A 21289-nucleotide genomic window follows, 5' to 3' on the forward strand; every position below is an offset into this window, starting at 1 on the left:
AATTACTGGTTTTTTATTCATTGGGAATTATTTAGTTTTAATAGTCAGAATGAGGGCGGTATGTGCTGTTTTGTAATTCCTCATTTTCTACCTTTGAAGTACTCCACAACAGATTTTATGAATTTACTCTTCTAACTTTTCTACTGCAAAGATAATTTGCTGAATGAAATTGAATATTTTGATGTGTTTAAATATGCACTGCTGAAGACTATTTCATTCAGACTTTATAGTGATACTTCCTGGAGGCAAATTTTCACCACAGAAAATAATTTCGGATCTCAGGTTGCCTTAAGTGACGATGCCTGACAAATATTAAAATGTGCTCTTGCATGAGCCTGGGCACTGCTCCCAAACCTTAAAATGTGCCCTTGCATGAGCCTGGGCCCTGCTGTCCAAATGCTTTGATGGATATAAAAAGTAGTGCATCAACTGCAATGCAGCTAAAATAAAGGCGTAAGGTGTGGGTGAAGAGGAGAGAGAAAGGGAGGCAAACTGAGAAAACGGTGAAAATTTGTTACAGAATAATTTATGAAAGGCAGAGAGTGATTGTTCCTTCTTGTAAATGAAATGCCATAATGAAGAGAAGAACTGGAAGTATGATAGATAAACTGGAAATATAAATTGCAAGGTATTCATAGAATCATAGAATCATTGAGGTTGGAAAAGACCTCTAAGATCATCGAGTCCAACCGTCAACCCAACACCCCCATGCCCACTAAACCATGTCCCTAAGCGCCTCATCTACGCATCTTTTAAATACTTCCAGGGATGGGGACTCAACCACTTCCCTGGGCAGCCTGTTCCAATGTTTAACCACTCTTTCAGTAAAGAAATTTTTCCTCATGTCCAATCTAAACCTCCCCTGGCACAACTTGAGGCCATTTCCTCTTGTCCTATCGCTTGTTACTTGGGAAAAGAGACCGACCCCCACCTCGCTACAACCTCCTTTTAGGTAGTTGTAGGGAGCGATGAGGTCTCCCCTCAGCCTCCTTTTCTCCAGGCTAAACAACCCCAGTTCCCTCAGCCGCTCCTCATCAGACTTGTTCTCCAGACCCTTCACCAGCCTCGTTGCCCTTCTCTGGACACGCTCCAGCATCTCAATGACCTTCTTGTAGTGAGGGGCCCAAAACTGAACACAGTATTTGAGGTGCGGCCGGTACCACGGTATTAGTGGTGATTGGTTTGTTTAACTTACCTAAAGATGTCCTACAACTCTAATAATTTTGATACTTAAAGCTGGAGAAAAAATCACTAATGAGGTTTGAATAAATTACTTGCTTTGGGGGAATGTAAACTTGAGTATTAAATATTATGAATGGCATGTACAGCAGTCAAATTTTAGTTTTTTGTGCTTGTAATTTCCTCAGTGATTTAGATCTGCAGTGTTTTATGTAGTTTGGTTTCAAATCACACCTGAAAAATGTTTAAAATTACTTTAGCTCAAAGCTTGTAAGGTAAATGCACAGACTTGGCAGAAACTTCCACGTGAAAATTTTATTTTTGATTTTTGTAATTCTAGTTACACTACTGTGTACTACAAAACTGTTCCTTTAACTTCAAGAGTACTGTAAAAATTTCAGGCACTGGGTATATAGAACATGTTCCTCTGCCTTTTGTATAGGGAACGTTATTGCTGGACTCACCAGCTTTGTTGTGATGAAATGGGTCTGTAAAATACACATCCAGGTATATCAAAGACTTGCATCTCAAAGGTCTGCCTCTTAGCTCTTCTTCCAGCACTTTTGTAGGTTCTCCTCTTCTAAACTACCTTCAGACAGAGCACTTCTAGTTTATTACCTGTTGCCCCTCACTGATTTCCACAATCCGAGGACCAATGTACTACATGATACTGAAGTTACTTTAAGAAGTGGAGTACATAGTGCCTGCTAGAATGCACTTTTAATCAACGTGTCCTGTGGCTCCGAGATTGGGGGGAGGAAACTGTTGGGTGGCTTAGTACAATTTTCTGAGACTTGAACTGAAAGGTGCTCTAAGCAATATCATGTAGTTGAAAACTAAAAAGTGGGTAACAACTAACAGAAAATTGGATGCAATCGGTATACAACATATGTATGAAAATATATCTCAAAACTATATTGTCCTTTCAGTCTTGACTTTCTTGTTTTGTGGAGTTAGATCCAGGTGATTGCTTCTAGAAGACTATTTAGTTTATATTGCTAAGGATAACTGATTTTACATTTAGTATTATTACTAAAATATGATAAATTGTAGATGTAGACTGTCCTAGCTGCATAACAAGCTGAATTTTTTTTCCTAAATATCTTACTGCCTTAAAATGAATTGACAGTGACAGCACTTTTGCATTATTTATTTCTTCCTCATTTTATGTTTATAGACATGAAGACATCTTTCCAGGATTCTACTATAGAGGTAAAGATTCGCAGAATTGGAAAATGTTTGTGATTCTTTGAGAAGTTTGTACAGTATACCTTAAGATGAATAATTATTAAGCTAGGGTTATAAAAATTAAGCACTTAACTATATAAGTTTTTCTAAACTTAATTGTTTTTCTTCACTTTATCTAAAACTGTCTTATTTTGGTGGCAGCCTGAAATCTTACTGATTTTGAGTGAAAGATATAGCTTGTGCAGGTAGCCTGGAAAATGAATTTTAAAGTGTATTTGTAGACCCTACCTATTCTTGTAACACATGGAGAGCTGTCATATGAACACTTCTCATGTTGTCATAGGTAGTCAGTTTGAATTCATACACCTATGACCTTCTTGGGTGTGTTGAGAAATTTAGTACAAAATGACAGGGAGATTACTAAACAGCAGTGAGGAAGAACAGATAAGACCTAAGACACATCAAGGAGAGAGGGTAAATAAAAAAAGAACCAGAGTTAACAGGTGTTCTCTGATAGGGTACAAGGATTAGTTCCCACCTACAGAAAGATCAGTTGCAACAATACGAAAGAATGTGATTAGTAAACGAAGCCTGTATATATATATCTTGGTTCCATGTTGAAAGACTGGAATGATATTTTCCTTTTTGAGTGGAGGTACTAACATATTCTCAACTAAATATTTAAAAGTCTGAATTGGAAGTCAGAATATTTATGTGGAAGGCAGCGAGAATTTTGGTTGTGCAACTAATTCACAAAGACTTAAAGGCATTAAGGAGAAACTCATGGCTTGAAATATTTGTACACTGAGTCTAACTAGATAGTCAATTTGCTTTCTTCCATTGTCACATTTGATAAAAATAGCAAGTAAGAGATTATTGGAAATAAAGTAATTTGCACTGTCTTTTTCTGGATTTAGAATGGCATTGTTTTGTTGGGTTTTTCTTACAAAATTGATGGCTTTGACTTTATTAGGAAATTGAAGTGGACACAAGTGGTGCAGTTGTTATATATGAAGACTTTACAAGAGATGCTTACGATCTTGGATATCAGACTTTTGGAGGTAAGTCAGTTTGCTTTGTCAGGTAAGGTATTGTAGGTATTGTATTTGTGTGACTTTGAGTGAATAGATTTAGTAAGCCTGTATGTATGACCTCTGATAGTTATTGAGTAGTGTGACTCTTATTTTTAAAGAGTGTATAAATTTAGGCCATGGAGAGGATGATTGTACCATCCATCCATCACTTGTTTTGTTCTTTATATGCTTATTGTCTCTCTGCTTTCCGTCATCTCTGTATGTTGTTGTTGTTTGACTTGTTTTAATTTTTGTGAAATTAATGCAAGTGGTCTTCTATACTTACTGCCATTCCATTGCTTAAATGTTGTTTATCCCACCGGTTCCTCACCTGTAGCCTATTATTTATCCCACTAGCTGATCAACCTCACCCTTAAATCCTAGGTGAGTCACTTTTATAAGTGGATTTAGTTAACTCAGAGAGCTGCTCTCAAGAACACGTCGTCTGTCATGTGCAGTCTTAATGAAACAGGTTAATTATTAGTTTACATAAAATCAGTTAAAGTGTGTATTAACTATAGTGATTTCAAACATATACACAAAGAAATCCAGTGTTAAGGCTGAAACTATTTTTAGTCCCCTTTCCCTTATGTGCTGCCCTGTTGCGTATGTAGTCTAATCTGATGGTAAGGAGTGCTGGAAGTTTGCAGCCAACTGATTAGAGTTTCTTTTCTTGAAATAGTAGTAATTTTTAATTTTTTTTAAATTTTTTTTAATTGTGTGGGTTTTCATTTTTAAAAGTTTGCCTAAGTGCACTGAAGGAAAGTGGGAGCCCCACTGGGGAGTCCCAGTTTATATGTAGATTCAGGCTTCCATTCCCCAGCTTGTTACAGGACGGACACTTAAATTTCTGAGCTTGAGGGGTAAGATATAGGCTGCTTCACTCCACAGAATGTCATACTAGATGATTTTTACAGCAGTAAAACAAGTGATCCTTTGCACGTTTCCAGGGTTGGTGGTAAGGCACTAAGTGAAATTTAAATCCTGAGATCAGTAATGGGAATTGCCTCTTTGGGTGGGGGGTAGTTTTTTGTTTTCAAATCGAATTTAAAAAAAAATAATCTTTTGGATAGGAGTTTTTCTCCTCTCCGGATCAGAGTAATTTTTGAAACTCTGTGCTACAAAATGAAAAACCTTGGGGTAATCAGGAATGAAGTGTAAGTTCATAGTCAGTGGAAATGTTTTCAGTACTCAGTGACACTTCTAGACCCACAGAGCTTTTTGCAAGTCTTTTTTTTTTTTTTTTTTTTTTTTTTTTTTCATTATGCTGCTGTATGTTCCTTTCTGTTGCTGTTTGGATGGAGGTGGATTTCATGGAGACTGACCTCTCTCCTAAGGTTGAACTGCAAAAGAAAACTAAGTGATCCTCTTTTTCCTGCTCTAAAACTACTCACTGAATAATATTCTAATTATTTCCCTTTGTCCATAGGCTTTTAAAGCAGACATAGGAAAGGCAAACATAAGTACACTTATGCAGAAAGTCAATGTCCTTAGAAGTCTTTCATGTTGCATAACTACTTTCTAGTCATTTATTTGGTTGCACTCTTACTTACATGCCAGGTGATAATTTAATGAAGTTCTTTGAAGGTTTGGTTAGGTTTTTGTTGTGTGTGGGTTTTTTCTCCCCCCCCCCCCCCCCCCCCGCTGGTTCTTCCTTCACTGGTTTATTTCTTCAGCTGAAAATCTTTGGAACGTTTTTCTGTGAAATCAAGTGCAGTCTAGTGGGGGAAAATAATAAAGTTGTTGGGTTGAGTACCATACCTTAATGAAACACTGCCATGTCTCCTTTATGAGAACCTTTGCTTTTGGTTTTGGAAACTACCTTTTCAGCAGAAGAGCTTTAGATACTTTCTTTTTATGTAGTAATGGTGCTCTAAAACCATGGAGAGTTTTAAATAATGTGTTTCTCCCCATGCACCACCAGTTCCCTTCCTTGGTTGCTTACTTGAAGAGGCCTTTAATAACTAGGCATAACAGGGTGGGGTTTACTTTTAACTCTGAATTTCCTTACTTTTATGAGTGTAATCTAGAGCGTAACCCCTAAACTACTAAGTTTGCATTGTTGGAAGCAAATGTTTAAATTGGTTGTCTTTAGAGGAGGAAAACAAAGCAAAACTTCTATGGCATTTAAAGAAGCCATTGAACCACTTTGGTATAGGGTCTTTCTCTGCATTTTGAGGTGTTTGTGGAGGAGACAGGGAAGACATACTTTTACTTTTTTTTTCGTTTTTTTCTTTTTTTTTTTTTTTTTGGAACATAACATTTTAAAATCCTTCTACTGTATGTTAAGATGGCAAAGGAGAAGTTAAAAGTGAGGAAGAAGAAAAGCGGCGAATTGAGGCCAGAAGAGAGAAGCAAAGGCGTAGAAGGGAAAAAAACAGTGAAAAATACGGTGATGGATACAGGTTTGTGCTATAACTTCTGTCTCGTGTGCAGTGTTTTTTCTTCCCTTTTATCCTTCTGTAAGAACATGTCTTCTTTCCTGAAAGACCCATTGGACTGATTTTAGGAAAATAAAACGCAAGTAAGAAATGACCAAAAAACCTGCCACCCCCAAATCCCCTCACCCCCAAAACAAAACCAAAAAAACTAACCCAAACCAAAAAAACTCCAACCAAAACCCAGCACCCAAATCCTGTGGCTTAGAAGACTGGATGTTTCACTGGACCTCTGCTGTATCAGAAAATTTCCTAACCCCTTCTTCTCCACAGGTGCATCAGTGCACACTTGAGAAGCAGCATAGAATGGTACTGCTTCTGAAGTATATATTTCAGTTAAATATATATTCATGCTGACTTAATAAGCTGTTACAAAACCAGACTAAAGTCAATTTCTGTGTACGGTGAGCTATTTTGTAGCAAAAATAAGTGGATAGTTCTGTAACTTTTCTTAGTCTTGCCACAGCCAAGCGGGCTAGTGGCCAGCACTCTACAAAACTGTTCTATGTCAGTGCAGTATATGATCATAGCATTAGTGCCTTTTCTTCATTGTACTGAGGAGGCCGTGTTTCCTTATAAAGATTGTATAGTTTTTGTATGGAAAATGAGCTTTAAATGAATTCTTCTGACTATTTGTAGTTAGGAAATCGTGGACTGGCTTGACTGTGAGAAGTACTACAAAAGGTGACACAAACTAGAAAGCTGTGATAGATATACTCAGAATTATGTGGCTTTTAAACGGCTAGCTTCTGATTTCAGCAGTCTTCATCTTCTGCATAGATAATTCATTACTCTGAGACTGGCCTGATTTATATTTGGTTCTTGTAGCAGTTACCCTTCATAATGGTAAAATACTGGATTTTTTTTTCTTTTCTTTTTCACTTAGGCTTCTTCATAGAACACTTTTCCCATTCCTTTTCTGATTAGATTTGTCAAGTCCTCATAGTCTTGCGGAGAGAGGGAAGAATGTTTCTTTAATGGTAATATTATTTAATGTATTTCTCTTGATAGAATGGCATTTACTTGCTCATTTTGCAAGTTTCGAACATTTGAAGAAAAAGAAATTGAGTCACATCTGGAGAGTGCAGCTCACCAGGAAACATTGGATCATATCCAGAAGCAAACCAAATTTGACAAAGTAGTGATGGAATTTCTTCATGTAAGACAACTGATTTTTTTGATTTATATAATACTTTTACATTAGAATGTAGTTACAGTTTACCATTTGTCTTCAAAATATGCTTAATTTATCATCGTTACTTCTTTTGCAGATGACTTGACACAGCACATATTACTAAAAGTTGAAACAAATTCAGAGTCTGTAAAATAGTTACTTCTACAATTAAAAGTACTGCCTTAAGAAGGAACAACAATTAATTGCTATTTATTACAGAGCTAGTCTGAGTAATATTTTAAATATAGGTGCCTATTGGTATATAAACAATCGGACAACAAGTGTATTAATTTTTTTTTTCTGATTCTCTGTAGGAGTGTATGGTGAATAAATTCAAGAAGACAGCTATGCGTAAGCAACAGACAAGTAACCAAACGGAAAATGCTCAAGCTGCTGAAAAAGATATAATGGAAGGTGAGTAATGCTTTTTATGTGAAAGTGCATACTGTGGAGCTCTGCTTGTCCTTTTCTCCTTTCATTCTTTGAATCTGATAAAATGTTTGGATTAAAATGATTAGTTTTCACACCTTTTCTGTACCTGGTTGGGATTCCTTGCTTCATTTCTGATATAATGTGGCATGTAAGCACAGTGGGAGATAGCAAACCTTATTTATGTTTGCTATTCAGGTAGCCTTGTCAGAAAGTAAGAGAACATTGTGCTAGGTACTTGAAAAACAGAATTATGTGGGCTTTGCCACAGTCCTGCTCAGTATAATGCGTGAGGAGTGGCAACAGGTGGATGCAGATAGATTGAAAGAGAGCATGTAATAAAGCAGTAAGGTGATAATGGCCAAATATGATGGCAAGGATCTAGATAATGTAAGGGATAGTTGCTGTGGTTTTGAGGGACGCTGACAAAAGGAGGAGTTTGAGCACTTTCTTGGCTACCCAAGATGCATCTTGCCCTGAATATTTTTTCCCTTGGCTGCCCTACAGGCAGTTTTCTGGAGCATTTTGTGTGTCTCTGCCTTGCTGTGCCATATCCTTCCACTGCATCCTTTGCTCGAGGACTTTCAAAAGATGTGCTAGAGCCAGAGGTGACATCTTTTGAGTACCTTTACTTTAGGCAATAACTGTATTTCGATATTACCTTAATTCAAATTTAAATGCTAAAAGCTACTTAAAAACGGATATAGCCAACATCTTAAGAATATCCCGAATTCTTTTTGTGTACTTTCCTTAAGTACTGGAGGGCCTGTTTGCCTTTGTGATCGGAATGTTCTGTTGGCAAGCTAATATTTAAATTTGCAAGAGGAATTAGATTCATGTGCTTCTTCCTGGTGGTGAGGGGAGGCAAGGGAATAAATTAGTTTTTCTTATGAGGAGTAAGGTAAATCCAACTGCTTTGGTGAAGCTTTGTTTGTTTCTTGTATCAAAATATGTATTATTAAGGATATTAGTTACTCTTGATTTTAAAGAGATAGCATTTTTGTACATTAAATAGTTCAATTTGATTGTTGTATCATTTTTATTTCCCTCTATTTAGGCAGGTAGGTGTTCATGTATCATAACCTCAGGCAGCAAACATAATTGCCTGGGTCTCTATATATAGTCTGTGGAGAAAAGGAGTTGGAGTATCCAAGTGAAAAACATCCTTCTTCAACATTGCCTTCAGAGAGCCCAATTTTGATGCCTGAATTTGGGTGAATACTTCCCTGTGGTTGTTTGAGATGTTTAAGAACTCAGAGCTCTGATTTTCTGGTATAAAACAACCAATCCCCTCTTCCATTTCCCTAGAACAACACATTTTGTGTTAATGATTTGTTGCATCTTCTTTGGCAGGGGTTACTGCTGATGACCATATGATGAAAGTTGAGACTGTTCACTGCAGTGCTTGCAGCGTGTATGTTCCCGCATTACACAGTTCTGTTCAGCAGCACTTAAAATCTCCTGATCACACAAAAGGAAAACAAGTAAGATATGACATAATATTTAAAAAAAAAAAAAAAAAAGCAAGCATAATCTCATAGCAGGTGAGAAGTGTTATGGTACTCGGTGCAAGTAATTTCTAAGTTCTTGTTGGTATTACTTGTTCTCTAGAAAGCTCAAATGTCCTTGTTACACTTTGTAAACATAACGTCTCATGAAGTAGCCAGCGCTTAAGCACCCCCAATTAATGAAATGTTGGTGTGCTTAATAGCTGACAGTAGTAAGTCCTGAGAAGGTTACTAGGAATGACTTTTTTATTTTATTGGAATCTTTTTTACTGCCATTACGCGTTGGAAAGATTTTTGTTACTCAAATTGTAAAACATAATACATATGTTTCCAGCAAGATAACAAGCCTGGTGTCTTTGTTTTGCTTGGCTATTATCTTTTTAATTTGAAGAAAAGTGAGAGCAGTTTAGAATTGGCAGTAGAGTGGAATTGGTCCCTGTTACAATTTATAATGACACACTTTTAAGATTGGTAGAAGGGCTCAAAGAGTAACATGAGTGGAAAAAAATCAGTTGTCATAGTAAGCAAGATTGCCAAAGTAATGTTTTGTTTATATATGAGCTTCTGTGATTATGGAATATCGTAGAATCATATGGTTTGGGTTGGAAGGGACCTTTAAAGGTCATCTAGTTCAACACCACCACCCCACCCGCCCCCTCCCACAAATAAGCAGGGACATCTTCAACAATATGTTAGGCTGTGATGGAAAAGCATGCATGTTATCTGTAGATGAGAACAGGTAACTGGTTGTAGACAGGTGCATGGTTGTAGTTCATTATATAAGCAAGATGTGAATATATCTTTTGATCGAGCTAAAGCAACAAACTATAAATACTACCAGGCTTAACTGAGCTTATTATGTGGTTTGGACTCAAATGCTAATAATGAGCATTTCATGGTGCAATATGTTCATTATTTTCCTTACAGAAACCGACCATGAATTCAAATTTGTGTGACAGTTGGAATTAGATGTATGATGATTACTCACTGTAAAATTTGTTTCCTAGGCCTACAGAGAACAAATAAAAAGGGAGAGTGTTCTTACTGCCACTAGTATCTTGAATAATCCAATAGTCAAGGCACGATACGAGCTGTATGTGAAGGTAAGATGCAAATGGAAAAAATGTCATCTGTAACGTTTGCTATACCTCTATTTCCTCCATGCTGATGGAGTTTAACTTCAGTGCTCTGTCTTCTGTTTCTGCTTTCTAGGTAGCTCACAGATTGAATATACTTTTAATGTATTTTGCCAGTCTCAGATAATTGTCTCAGATAACTTCGTTTGCAGAAAAGATTACCACCTTCAGATTTACCAGCTTTTGGGTTTTGTCTACCATTTATGTGTATCTAGTCAGTTTTTAATTAAATGCTCTTATAAAAAAAAAAATCAGGCTTTAGGAAAGCATCAGCAGTGTCTTTAACTCTATACGTAATACTAACTGTAGAGCACAAAACACTTCACAAATGAGTCAATCTTTACGTTTTAGAAGCAAAGGCTTTGTACTGAAGTACAGTGCACACACTACTCAGCTACGTTTATTCCACAGAATTTCTAGGATTCATGGCAGCATACAAAAAATGAAAGCTTACAACAGTAGTTGTGATCAGAGAATTTAAAAGGCACGGTAGCCTATCTTGCAGATACATGGCCTGAGAAACATATGTGAATTCATTTTAGCAAAATGTTTTGTGTGGTTTGTTGGCTTTTTTTTTTTTCTTCTGGGCCAGTGAAGTGACTTTTTCTGTAGTAGCATTGTGGGCTATTTCTGGTAGTTACTTTCAATTGGTTTATAATTTTGTCTGTGCCTGAACAATAGACTCTTTCAGACGAAGCAATATTGTGTTGCAGAAATATGGCAAGGTATGAGCCAATGCAGAAGTTAATTGTGATTTAGAATGTCAAATTAGTCATGTCCTGCAAAATTATGTATGGTTGTGTGCATGAATCTGTTTCAGACATCTGTTCTATATCTGTTAAGAAAAGGTAGCAAATGACCAGATACCACAGCCTGAAATATCTGCCTGTATTTCCAGCCGTCTGTTCTGGTGTTCTTTATGGCCTGGTATGCGTGTGCATTGTCCCGTACAGCCCCCCTAGTGGGGGATTGGTAAAAGGGGGAATGGAAATTTGCAAAGATAAAATTTGCAAGATCGTCTTCGCAAGGAGACCACTGACATTTTCAGCATGCCTAGCACTGGTATTTCCTGGGGTGGATTGAACTTAACACACTTCCAGCAGCACCTGCTCAGTGAGATATATCTGGCTTCTGGTTATGCAAATCTCTCTCATCCTTATCCAAATGTATAATCAACTGCAGACTGAAGGAGTCCAGTTTTATTACATAGCATGTGATGAATCGGAGCATGTGATGCATGCATTTGGTGCTTGCAGTCTTCAAGGAGAGTGGGAAATCCTTGTTACAGCCAAAAATAGCTGGCTTTGAGATGAAGGGCAGACTGGCCTGGGGAAACACCCCTCCCCACCCCCCAACCAAAAAAACCCAAATCCCCAAACAAACAAAAAAAACCCCCAAAACCTAAGCCCAACATTGTTTTAGAAAATGTTGTCTATCCTGCATAGGCAGCGTGGAAGGAGGAAATTCAGAGCAGGGAAGACCTGTGAGGCTGTTGCATAGATTTATACCAAGTTGCAAAGGCAGGTCATCAATGTCACAAATGCCTTTGACAAAAGGAGAATAAAACTGCAGGTCAGCAACTCCTGATTTTTATGCATCCCTATTGATACAGTTTGACATCAGCAAAAAAGAGAAAAGATTATTTTTTTTTCTTTTCTGTTACACTGCTGGATTTCTCTGTGCATATTGGGAAGCTTGCTCTTTTAATGTGTGGCCTAGAGGTGCATATCCTAAATAGAGTTGAATTAGGGAAAGTTCTTTTTCTGTTGAGGCCAGTACTGCCTTCAAGAACCACACCCTGCCGAGAGTAGTAGTCATCCACCTACCACAACCGGCATTTGGGACCCACCTTCCCCCATTGTGGTTTTGTGTGAAAAATTCTGCTTAAGCTGTTTCAATTGCCCCATGGAGCTACTGAGTAATTGCTTGGAGGATGACAATTTAATGTAATTTGGGTTGATTGGCTGGCTGACACCTGGTAGCAGGTGATCAGTTTTGAGGGTATTTGCTGCGTGTTGCACTGTAGAAGACTTTTCAAGGTTGAAGGCTCTGGTTGATGTTTGACTGAAAATGAGGGAGTGGATCATGACTTCGGTCTGGAGTAAGCTAATTGACAAGCAATAACAACTGCTGTTTTATTTGGGACACGCTGGCCACTTCTTTTGAGTAAAATGCCATTCTATCTGTGACTTGCTCCTCTACCCAATGCTTAATGGAAAATCTCTTTTGCCCTTTGATTTAATCTTCTCTCCAACTAGAGACTGCTCCACAGGTTGTTTGCTGTATGTGCGAAGGGAAAGAAAGCAAATAGATGCATCCATTTTAAACAAACTTACAGCTTCAAATGTGTCATTATACAAACACTCAACTTCCATTTTTCTTTAACTACATGTTTCTAGTTCGCACTGTGAAAAGGAAAGCAGAAAGAAATTTTTTTTTTTGGCTGTAAACACTTCCAAATATTTTCATTTTTAACCATTTAATTATGAACTCAGTTTCAGATTTTCAAATTTCACAGCAAAATCTTCTTTTTAAGAAATAAATGCAGACTTTGTATTGTTTACCTGTACATGCTAAACAAGCATGCATACTTGAACTTGAATCTTTCAGCTAGTTCCATAAGCTTGGACACATCAGCTGTAGCAAAGGTATAAAGGTTAAATCACCCCTGGTAATTTTCAGAGTTAAGCTATTTTTTTAATTTTTTTTTTTTAGCATGGTAAAGGTGCCTGTGGTGTCCACTGAAAATGGAAGGATCTGTACAGAGTTAGCCTAAGATAATCCCTCATGTGTTCCGTAGGGGTTTTTTGTGGGGGTTTTTTGTTTGTTTCAAGCCATTTGCAATTAATGTCCCAGATCCATGGAAGACAGGTTCAGTAAATTAGATTATGTGGCTTTAGAAGAGCTCCTGGTGTTTTATAAAGGGTCTGATCTTTGTTACGCTTCTGGTCAGTGACTAGAGTTATGAACAGAAATGGAAAAACAAAGGTCCAGATAGGGCTTGACAGCGGTTGTTAGTGCCACAGCTGATGATGAGAGCAACAAGAATCATAATTGAGAATAGCATTTCTTAAAGGTGGCCTTCTTAATTTACTAATGCAGCTTCCTTGGATCTGTTAGTATTGGAATAACTCTGTCATGTGTACTGTTCTTCCAGTCTTATGCTGGACCCCACTGTTAGGACTATCGTTTTCTCTGTCGTGTCTTCTGTCACGAAGTGCTTCTTCTGTTCCCTGTGCTGCTGCTGCTTTGGAGCTGATGTTTGCATTGTTGGAAATTTCTCCATTCAGTTTCCAGAATATTACTGTACCAGAACTGAGGTTTCAAGTTGTCAAAACTTGCACGTGATCTTTATGATCCTAATGGTGCTGGTGATCATCTTTTACGCTATCTTATTCCATGATTTTTTTCAATTCCTATATTTGAAAATCCAATTCAGTGCTTAAATTAACAGCATATTGTTTGCGTCCTGTCCTTTGCATACAAGGAACCTTTCCTCTTAATCTCGTTTGGTATCTTCATCATAGATATTTTAATCAAAGAACCTTGAAAGGATTGTGTCTTACCTTGGCCGTTCTTTTAAAGAGCCCTCTGTTTCCCCAGTGTTGGTCTTGTGTGGTACCTTTTTATGCTTTCAATGTACTCTTTGTATGCTTTTTTTGAAGTTCTTTTCTCCTTCTCCTACATCCATATTGTAAAGAGGGGGGAAATCCACCACAACCCACCTGCAGGCCACTCTGAAACGATCATCTTTAGAAGCTTTATGAACCTGTAGCAAGTCCCTTTATAATAAGGAGGGGGAAAAAAAGACCATCTTGTTTCTCAGGCAAAAAGTTAGCACTTGATGAAGTCATGACTATCTCTAATTTTGGACCATTTAGAACTTCCTAGATGGAATGATGTCTGTGATTAAAAGCTGCTTGGATGTTGCTCAAGAGAAGCATCATAGAGGTTGGCATTTTCTATCGCTATATCCCAGGACTGTTTGATCATGTGTATTAGTGAAAGGCATTCTACAGTTTACCATTTAGGTAGGCAGACTTTGGTATCTTTTTGGGTCAGGTTTGTGAGACCTGTTATAAACAGATATAGAGAGTGGTTTCTGGGGACATCTGAATCCTGAAGCTTTGGTTGTAAATACTGGTTCACAGTCTTAAACTTTCTCTGCAATTTAAGTATTCTAGAAGCAAGGAACCCAAAGAATGCATCTCTTGAGAATAAACTACTTACCTGCTTGTGTTTTTATGCTCTGTAGGCATTATAAAGTCTTTCTGCAGCAGTTCAGTGGTGTGCCTGTGTTCTTGTTTTCTGGTGGTTTTTTGTTTGTTTTAAAGCCATATGGGAAGATGTGTGGCTGTCAAAATCAGCTAGTGTCAAAATTGGCTCTGTGTGCTGTGCTGGATGCCTCTTGACGCTACATCACTGGAAAACAGTGCAGTCGTTAGGATCTTCCCCTTGAGGGCAGTAACTTTTTCCTTAGTTTGAGAACTTGAAAAATGCATTTTTCTCTGAAAAAACATTTGGGGAAAGCAACTTCAATTTTTTTGTTTTGTTTTTTATTGTGTAGAGATCTGTTCAGCCAGAAGTAGGGTGCTGAATCCAGTTCTGCCAGGTTAGCCAGAAGCGACATACTGTCTCCACAGGAATGGAGTGTAACAAGTTTCTGTAGCTTGTCCCCAAGAGTCAGGGATGGTCAGAAGTTGTCTGCAGGAGCGTGGAAGTAGGCCTTTTAGAAGCGTGTTCTTTAGCTGCGGTTCATCATTATGCCTAGCCTAGATACGAGAGGATTTTAATCTTTCCTTTTGTATCAGACCTGTAAAAGGGCTTCTGATATCCTTGTGAATCATTTACAGAGAAAGGCCACCTTTTGTTTTCTTTTGGTAGGAAACAATGCTCTCCGTTAGGCCATATGAAACTCTTAATATACCTGTCTTCCCTCTCTAATGTCTACTGATGAGCATGTATTTGAAGCTAACCAGGTGGAGTATTCTTAACTCAGTAATTAGCTTATTTCTGTTTGTCTTTGGAAATCCTTGTTCCTGTACCCAAATGTGATTGAAAATATTTGGCTGAACCCAAGGAAAATGGCACTAGAGGCTTTGCAGTCAGGAGGTCTTTTGCACTTCTATCCAAAAAGGAAAGTAGATGAGTACAATTCTGGGGACTTGCACTAATGCTTATTCAATTAAAGTTTGGATGCTCAGTCTTTTTATTTCACAATGTTTTCCATTGATGTTGGAATTGAATTGGTTTGGGCACTCGTATGTGTCTTTTCATGAAATGGTTTACTGAGCTAATAAATATTTTTGGTATTTCAATTGGACATTGCTGCCTATTCAGTGAAATACTCCTTGGTGTTCTGTAGCCCCATGGTGCTTGACAGTAATAGTGGATCATGTAAAAGTGGCATAAGTTTTAACTGAGATGTGGGGTTTTCTTGTTTTCATAGGGCTCAGATAAGTTATGATACCAGCTTTCTGTATGCTTGACACTTACCTATGAGAATCTACTTCTAAAAAAGCCAAACTTAATTTAAACTTCTTTAAGATACTACCTTATTCATGGGTTTTATATGTGGCAGCTATGTCTTTGATTAGGCTATGAGTTGATTTGGCTCAACAGACGCTACCATCTAAGTGCTGTAGGCTGGCCATTACAAAGTGTATGCATAAAATTATTCTGGGACTTGGAATAATGTGGTCTCAAAGAATTCTGCTTTCTTTGGGTTACTCTTTAAATCTGATTTTATGATTTTTCTTGATTTTTAGAATAACAGTGAAGCCAAGTTTTTGTACAGTGGCATTTGCTAAATGTTTTTATAGCTTTCTAATTTTTCAGTGATTTGTAGGCCACAAAAATATTTGTGTTTCTTTTTTGTAAGTAAGCAGAAAAGGACAAGGGGCCTAGTACTCAATTTTTCTTTTGGATCATCTTTTAAATAATGTTCTTGAAATCCCAGTCCTAGTGTAGTTAGTGATTGGTGTCGTATGTTCAGATCAGACTTGCTCTGTCAGATGTTTGAACATGAAAGGAGCTTTAGCGAAGAAACTCCTAATACTTCATGTTGTTATTCTTTATTGTTTATTGATTATTCATAGTTCTTAAATATCTGAAACAAGTGAAAGCTGAGGTATGTCTTGTACTGAATTATTTTATGAAATAGAGAAAATGTGAAACTAGAATGCCAATGTATTTAAAATACTGTCTGAGAAATCTGCTTGATAATTTTTCTAGATCAGCAATGGAATGAATTTCAGGCTAGTCAATGTAATTAATTCTAGATTTCTTTTTCATTTACTGAAGAGTTTGCCTTTCTGATAGAATTATTCAGAGTGAATAAAGCCTGTAAAAAAGGAAAAGCGGACCGAAACTCTTCTGTTCAGATTTGGTTTTAATTGGGGAGAAAAAGGATAAGCTGTAGTTCTTAATAAAAACATGTTGAAACTTAACCATGTAATTTTAATTTATTGAATGTTGAAGTTAAACTGAAGTTTCTGTGCAGCATACTTTGTCTTTTTCTCAATGCCATTTCTATTTTCATTAAAACAGTTTATTGGGATCCCAATTTCCAGTGTGCATAAAAATGAGGTGTTGCTAATTTTAAATCTGCTTTGATTTTCTTGGGGAAAAAAAAACCTATTAAAAAGCTGTATAAAATACCATAGCATTTCTTAGTGGCTGCCCTTTTCATTCACTGAAATGATGAGTATTATTTTACTTTATGTTTGAAATAAATATCAAAGTGTTTGTTTTCAATCTTCTGCTTCAGGGTGAAAATCCTTTTGAAATTAATGATCAGGCTCAGGAGCAGCAGACGGAAGAGGAGGACAAAGCTGATGAGCCAGTTGAGGGTGAGGAAGAAGAGGAGGAAGAAGAGGAAGAAGAAACTGAAGAACAAACTGACTTCACTTTAGACCACACTGAAGATAACTAAGTGCAAGAAAATGAAAATATATTTGGGGGGGGGGGGCAAACAGCTTTTTATTTCTGCTCTAAAGTGGCTAAGACTTTTTAATAGTCTCAAATGAAGTCGTTGAAGATTCCCCACCGTATGCATGCATTCCATTCCGTGGAGAACTTGTTTATATAATTCCTCTGTGTTTCTGATTTTGTTTAAAATGAAATTAAGACTATTTTAGTTGGGCTTTTTATAGCAAACTGACTGTTAAAGCTGATTAAAACATTGTGTTGTATATTTTTTTAAGCATCCTATTTTTTTGATGTGTGTATTGAAAGTTGGATATAATAATAATTTTTGGTCTAATCAGTTGAAAAGAAAGGCGGGTCTGTGGGGTAAATATATTAAATGCTGTATGGCATAAGCTTATCATATTTACCTCTTAGTACAGAATGAGTAACTTCAAAAATTGTGCTGTTGAGTGTGGCTGTTTTGGGGACTGCATTGCACTCTGTATAATAGAGTATGTGTTATAATATGCCTTGTAGCTCTTTGTGATAAGATGTACCAGTTTGTAGCAATAAAACACTTACGAAATGTTACTGTTTAAAGTGTCTATAGTTAAGTATTTTGAGTATTTCCCCATGCTGACTACCAGATGGGTTTCAAATCAAACCTTGATTGATATTATGATTGAAGTTATGTAAAATTTGTAGTTGCATCTTAGTGACTCATGTTATTTATTGCTGATTTTTGATGTATTCAGACTCCACCTAGCAGGACAGATACGCACTTTCGCCTTCACAGTGTGCCTAGGGGAAGCATGCTTTCAGTATATTTACATGCTGTGCGCTGTTGTCTATCTTAGAAATTATATGTAAGTACACTTTTTTTCCCACAGTTCCTTCTAATCTAGCTTTTGATTAATGAGAACTGGAAATGTCTGATTTCACTCTTTCTAAGTACATCTAAGTAATTTGCATCTTTTTTCCCTAAATGTGGTCACTTAACAGAAGTAACTACAATCTCTTGTGGTCATTATGGGGAATTTTTTTCAAAATCTCACCATATATGTAATTTGTGCACCTTTGAGAACCTTTGTGTTAATTTGTAGCCATCGCTGTATACAGGTAGTATAAGCAGAGAGTGGACAGAGGTTAGACAGAATTAAAATACTTCTAACCTGAAATGTGAACCAATTTGCTTTTTCAGTGATCTATTGTAGAATTGGGGAAAGTGTGCAAGTATTATGGGGGAATATTTGATTTAGATATTAGGCCACCAGAAAGTCTAGTAGCAGTCAACTCCAAAGAATGCTGTGTATTGTAGTCATTTAGCTGTTGCCTTTTAGTGTACCTTGGAGAGCAGAAAATACAATATTATGAGGAAAGAGAGAGGAAACTGAGTTTGGTGCCTTGACCTCTTGTTTTCTATATTTTTTTTTTCTATATATGGCTTATATTTTTCCATTTTCAAAAAATCAGCATGATGTAGACTTGATTGTTGTACCTGTTAGCTTGGTTAGCTTGGAACTAAAAGTTAGCATGGGTTGGTTGAAAGATGTGTTAAGCCTGTAGCTAGTTGAACAGTATCTCTTTTTGGATATGTAGCCTTAAAATAACAAAGTACTCCCTAAATCTCTAAACACTCATTCTCCTGTTCTCCATCTTAAGGCTAGGATTAAGATTCATACTGACATTACTTCAAAGGTGTAATCTCCCCTTCTGCTTTACAAGCTGGTCACTCAACTATTTATGTGTTCTATTTGTAGATCTCTTGCCCTACAAGAGGAAGATGCTGATCTCTTCCCAGACAACTTAACAGGAATTGTATCAGTGTTCTAGAAACTGGCGACAGCTTTAGCATGAGAACTTGTTTGCAGTAGTTAAGAGAACTGAGATGCCGCCCAAGTTTCTGCAAGTGGTGGGTTTTTTGTCTTTGTCTATGGCTCCTTTACTAGTTGGAGAGAATTAAGCTGCTTCTAAGCAGCTAAGAAAAGCCCTTCTACCTAAGATCTCCGTACTGTATTTCCATTGCTGTAGTCATTTTATCCACTGTGACCTCAGAATCTTTGAACTCTAAGCATTCTTGGCTTCACTGGTAATCTAAAATACGTAATTTACTACTTCTGTATACTGACAGTTCTCACCTATAACGTGTGTTAAGTGATAGCTTAAACTTAGATGACAGATTTGGCGGGGGGGGGGGCAGGGGGCAACTGTTGATCATAATGGACAAAATTACCCTTTTCTGTATGCTTAGAAGGAACTTTTAATGGAGTCCCTGGGTCCCTTTTGTAGCTAATGTTTCATCAAATTAACTTTCTACATCAGTAACAAAGTATGGAAATAATTTCAGAGGGAGTGATGGCTGCCCATCCCAGATGACACAGATTCATGGTAAGCTGTGTGCGTGTGTCGTTTCCCCCCCACCCCCACCCCAGTTATTCCAAACTGAGTGGAGATTCCGTTTGTTTGTTTCAGAATCTCAGAAATAAAGTCCACAGTTTTAGACAGTTCTGGATGAAGGTGCCTGCTGGAATATACAGGTATATTTATTTACACATCCCTACCCAGAGACCTTTCCAGTTTCCTTTGCATTCATCAAGGACGAGCTATGTGCTGTCAACTTCCTGACTATTTATAAGTGGTGGTTGCAGTAACATATGCCTTTCCCTAGATTTTTTTCTAAAGAACCTTCTTGGAATGTTGACTATACCAGGTGATACAGTTTATAAAGCCACAAACGATTTGGGAGTGTAGTTGTATCCCCCATCCCTGAAGACCAGATTAACTAAATGAAAGATCAGTGGAAAACTGGACTTGAAATGTAGTTGTTGATGGTTCACACTCCAGATGATGACTGGAGATGTTTCTTGGCGAGTCAGTTGATTAGGGAAAAGCAACTAGATGGAGTTTAGGCAGTTGATGGGTATAGGTTCTATCCTGAAACCAATATTGAGAGGTTTGGTAAGGAGTTTTGCCATTGGTAAAAAGTGGCATCAGGTGAATTATTTCAGGATATTTAAAAACACCTGTTGGGGAATAAAAAAGGCTGTCCTAGATTACAGGCAAGATCTTTCTCTAATCCTGTTCCAGTGCATAAGCTATAGAACTCTTTAGTGTCTTGAGAAGAATCAGCACAGAAGGTGTGGTACCTCTGATCTGAGTAGCCAAAACTGCATGGAATGTTTCAGGTGAGGATTTACTTTGCACAAGAATTGCAAGGATTTGACTTGCACATTGATACTAATGCTACTTTATTTCTGTTGGAAACACCTTGCTGCATTTTTGATCTTTTACAGGACACTGCTTAATGGTGTGTTGGTTCATAGTTGTGCTGAAGGAATACATGCAACTTGTCTCGTGTTCTGACTACCTCTTTCTGGAGCTAGAACTTAAATCTTTTTGCTCTGAAAAATGTTGAAAAAAATATTCTGTGGGTTTGTGTTTTTCTGTTTTGTTTGTTTAGGGCTGAATTTGCAGGGTAGCGAGTACAGTAGAACGAGATATGGGCACTAATCCTTGCAACTTACACATCCTGAATAACTACCACATTTGTGTGTTCTTACGTGTATTGCAGCCCAAATACACGAGGCTTTTTATATACAATTATTTTTTGCTACACAGTATAATGGTAGAACAATTAGCATCGCACCCATGTAATATTTGGCTTGTTTTCATGCTGTGCAAAGGATTGAAATCTTGAAATGAGCCTGTAGATTCTCTTGCTTTGGCTTTTCCTGTATTGCTTACAGTTAAGAATAAATTCAATCAGTTTTCAGCTTGCTGAAATATTAACTACACATTTTCTTGCTGTCTTCTGCCAATGGACTTCTAAAAAAAAAAACAAACCATCAAGCTTTTCTTTAAATGCCAATCTAATCTTCCAATATTTTTTCAGATGCTGGAATGCCTCCTGCTCTGTTTAAGCAGCACTAAAATAGAGGATCCAGAGCTTTTCTTCAATTGATTGTTCTTCCACTAAATGAAGTCCTCACCCACTCAGCTTTTAGGATTGTAGGGAGAAACTTTATTGTAAGGAATGCCCATAACCATCAGAGAGTTGGGTCTTTCTTAGATGCTTCCTCCCAACTTAAAGCAAGGAAAGGCTTGGTAAGTCCCACATACTCTTGGGTCTAAAGCCTATAGTGAAGTCCCTCAAATCATGTGAGAGGACTGAAACTTTACATCAGGTTTGTTAGTCATGAAGGCTTGTTCTGAGTTAAGTTTGGGTGGGAGCGTTGACCTGCTCGAGGGTAGGAAG

The 21289-nt window shown here is 37.4% G+C and overlaps 1 protein-coding gene across 3 annotated transcripts in view; it reads left to right on the forward strand.

Annotated features, from left to right (window-relative positions):
- The window catches only part of ZNF326 (zinc finger protein 326), a 30041-nt gene extending 12416 nt beyond the window's left edge, over nucleotides 1-17625 (forward strand). For all 3 annotated transcript variants that reach the window (XM_076337705.1, XM_076337706.1, XM_076337707.1), the window contains 8 exons: nucleotides 2357-2391; nucleotides 3341-3428; nucleotides 5731-5845; nucleotides 6890-7037; nucleotides 7367-7466; nucleotides 8835-8965; nucleotides 9997-10092; nucleotides 16895-17625. In XM_076337705.1, the coding sequence (XP_076193820.1) occupies nucleotides 2357-2391; nucleotides 3341-3428; nucleotides 5731-5845; nucleotides 6890-7037; nucleotides 7367-7466; nucleotides 8835-8965; nucleotides 9997-10092; nucleotides 16895-17059 (878 nt within the window). In that variant the 3' untranslated portion in view covers nucleotides 17060-17625. The remainder of the gene's footprint in view (nucleotides 1-2356; nucleotides 2392-3340; nucleotides 3429-5730; nucleotides 5846-6889; nucleotides 7038-7366; nucleotides 7467-8834; nucleotides 8966-9996; nucleotides 10093-16894) is intronic.
- The last annotated feature ends 3664 nt before the right edge of the window (nucleotides 17626-21289 follow it).

The sequence above is a fragment of the Aptenodytes patagonicus genome, chromosome 5 (assembly GCF_965638725.1).
Source record: "Aptenodytes patagonicus chromosome 5, bAptPat1.pri.cur, whole genome shotgun sequence".
Lineage (NCBI taxonomy): Eukaryota > Metazoa > Chordata > Aves > Sphenisciformes > Spheniscidae > Aptenodytes > Aptenodytes patagonicus.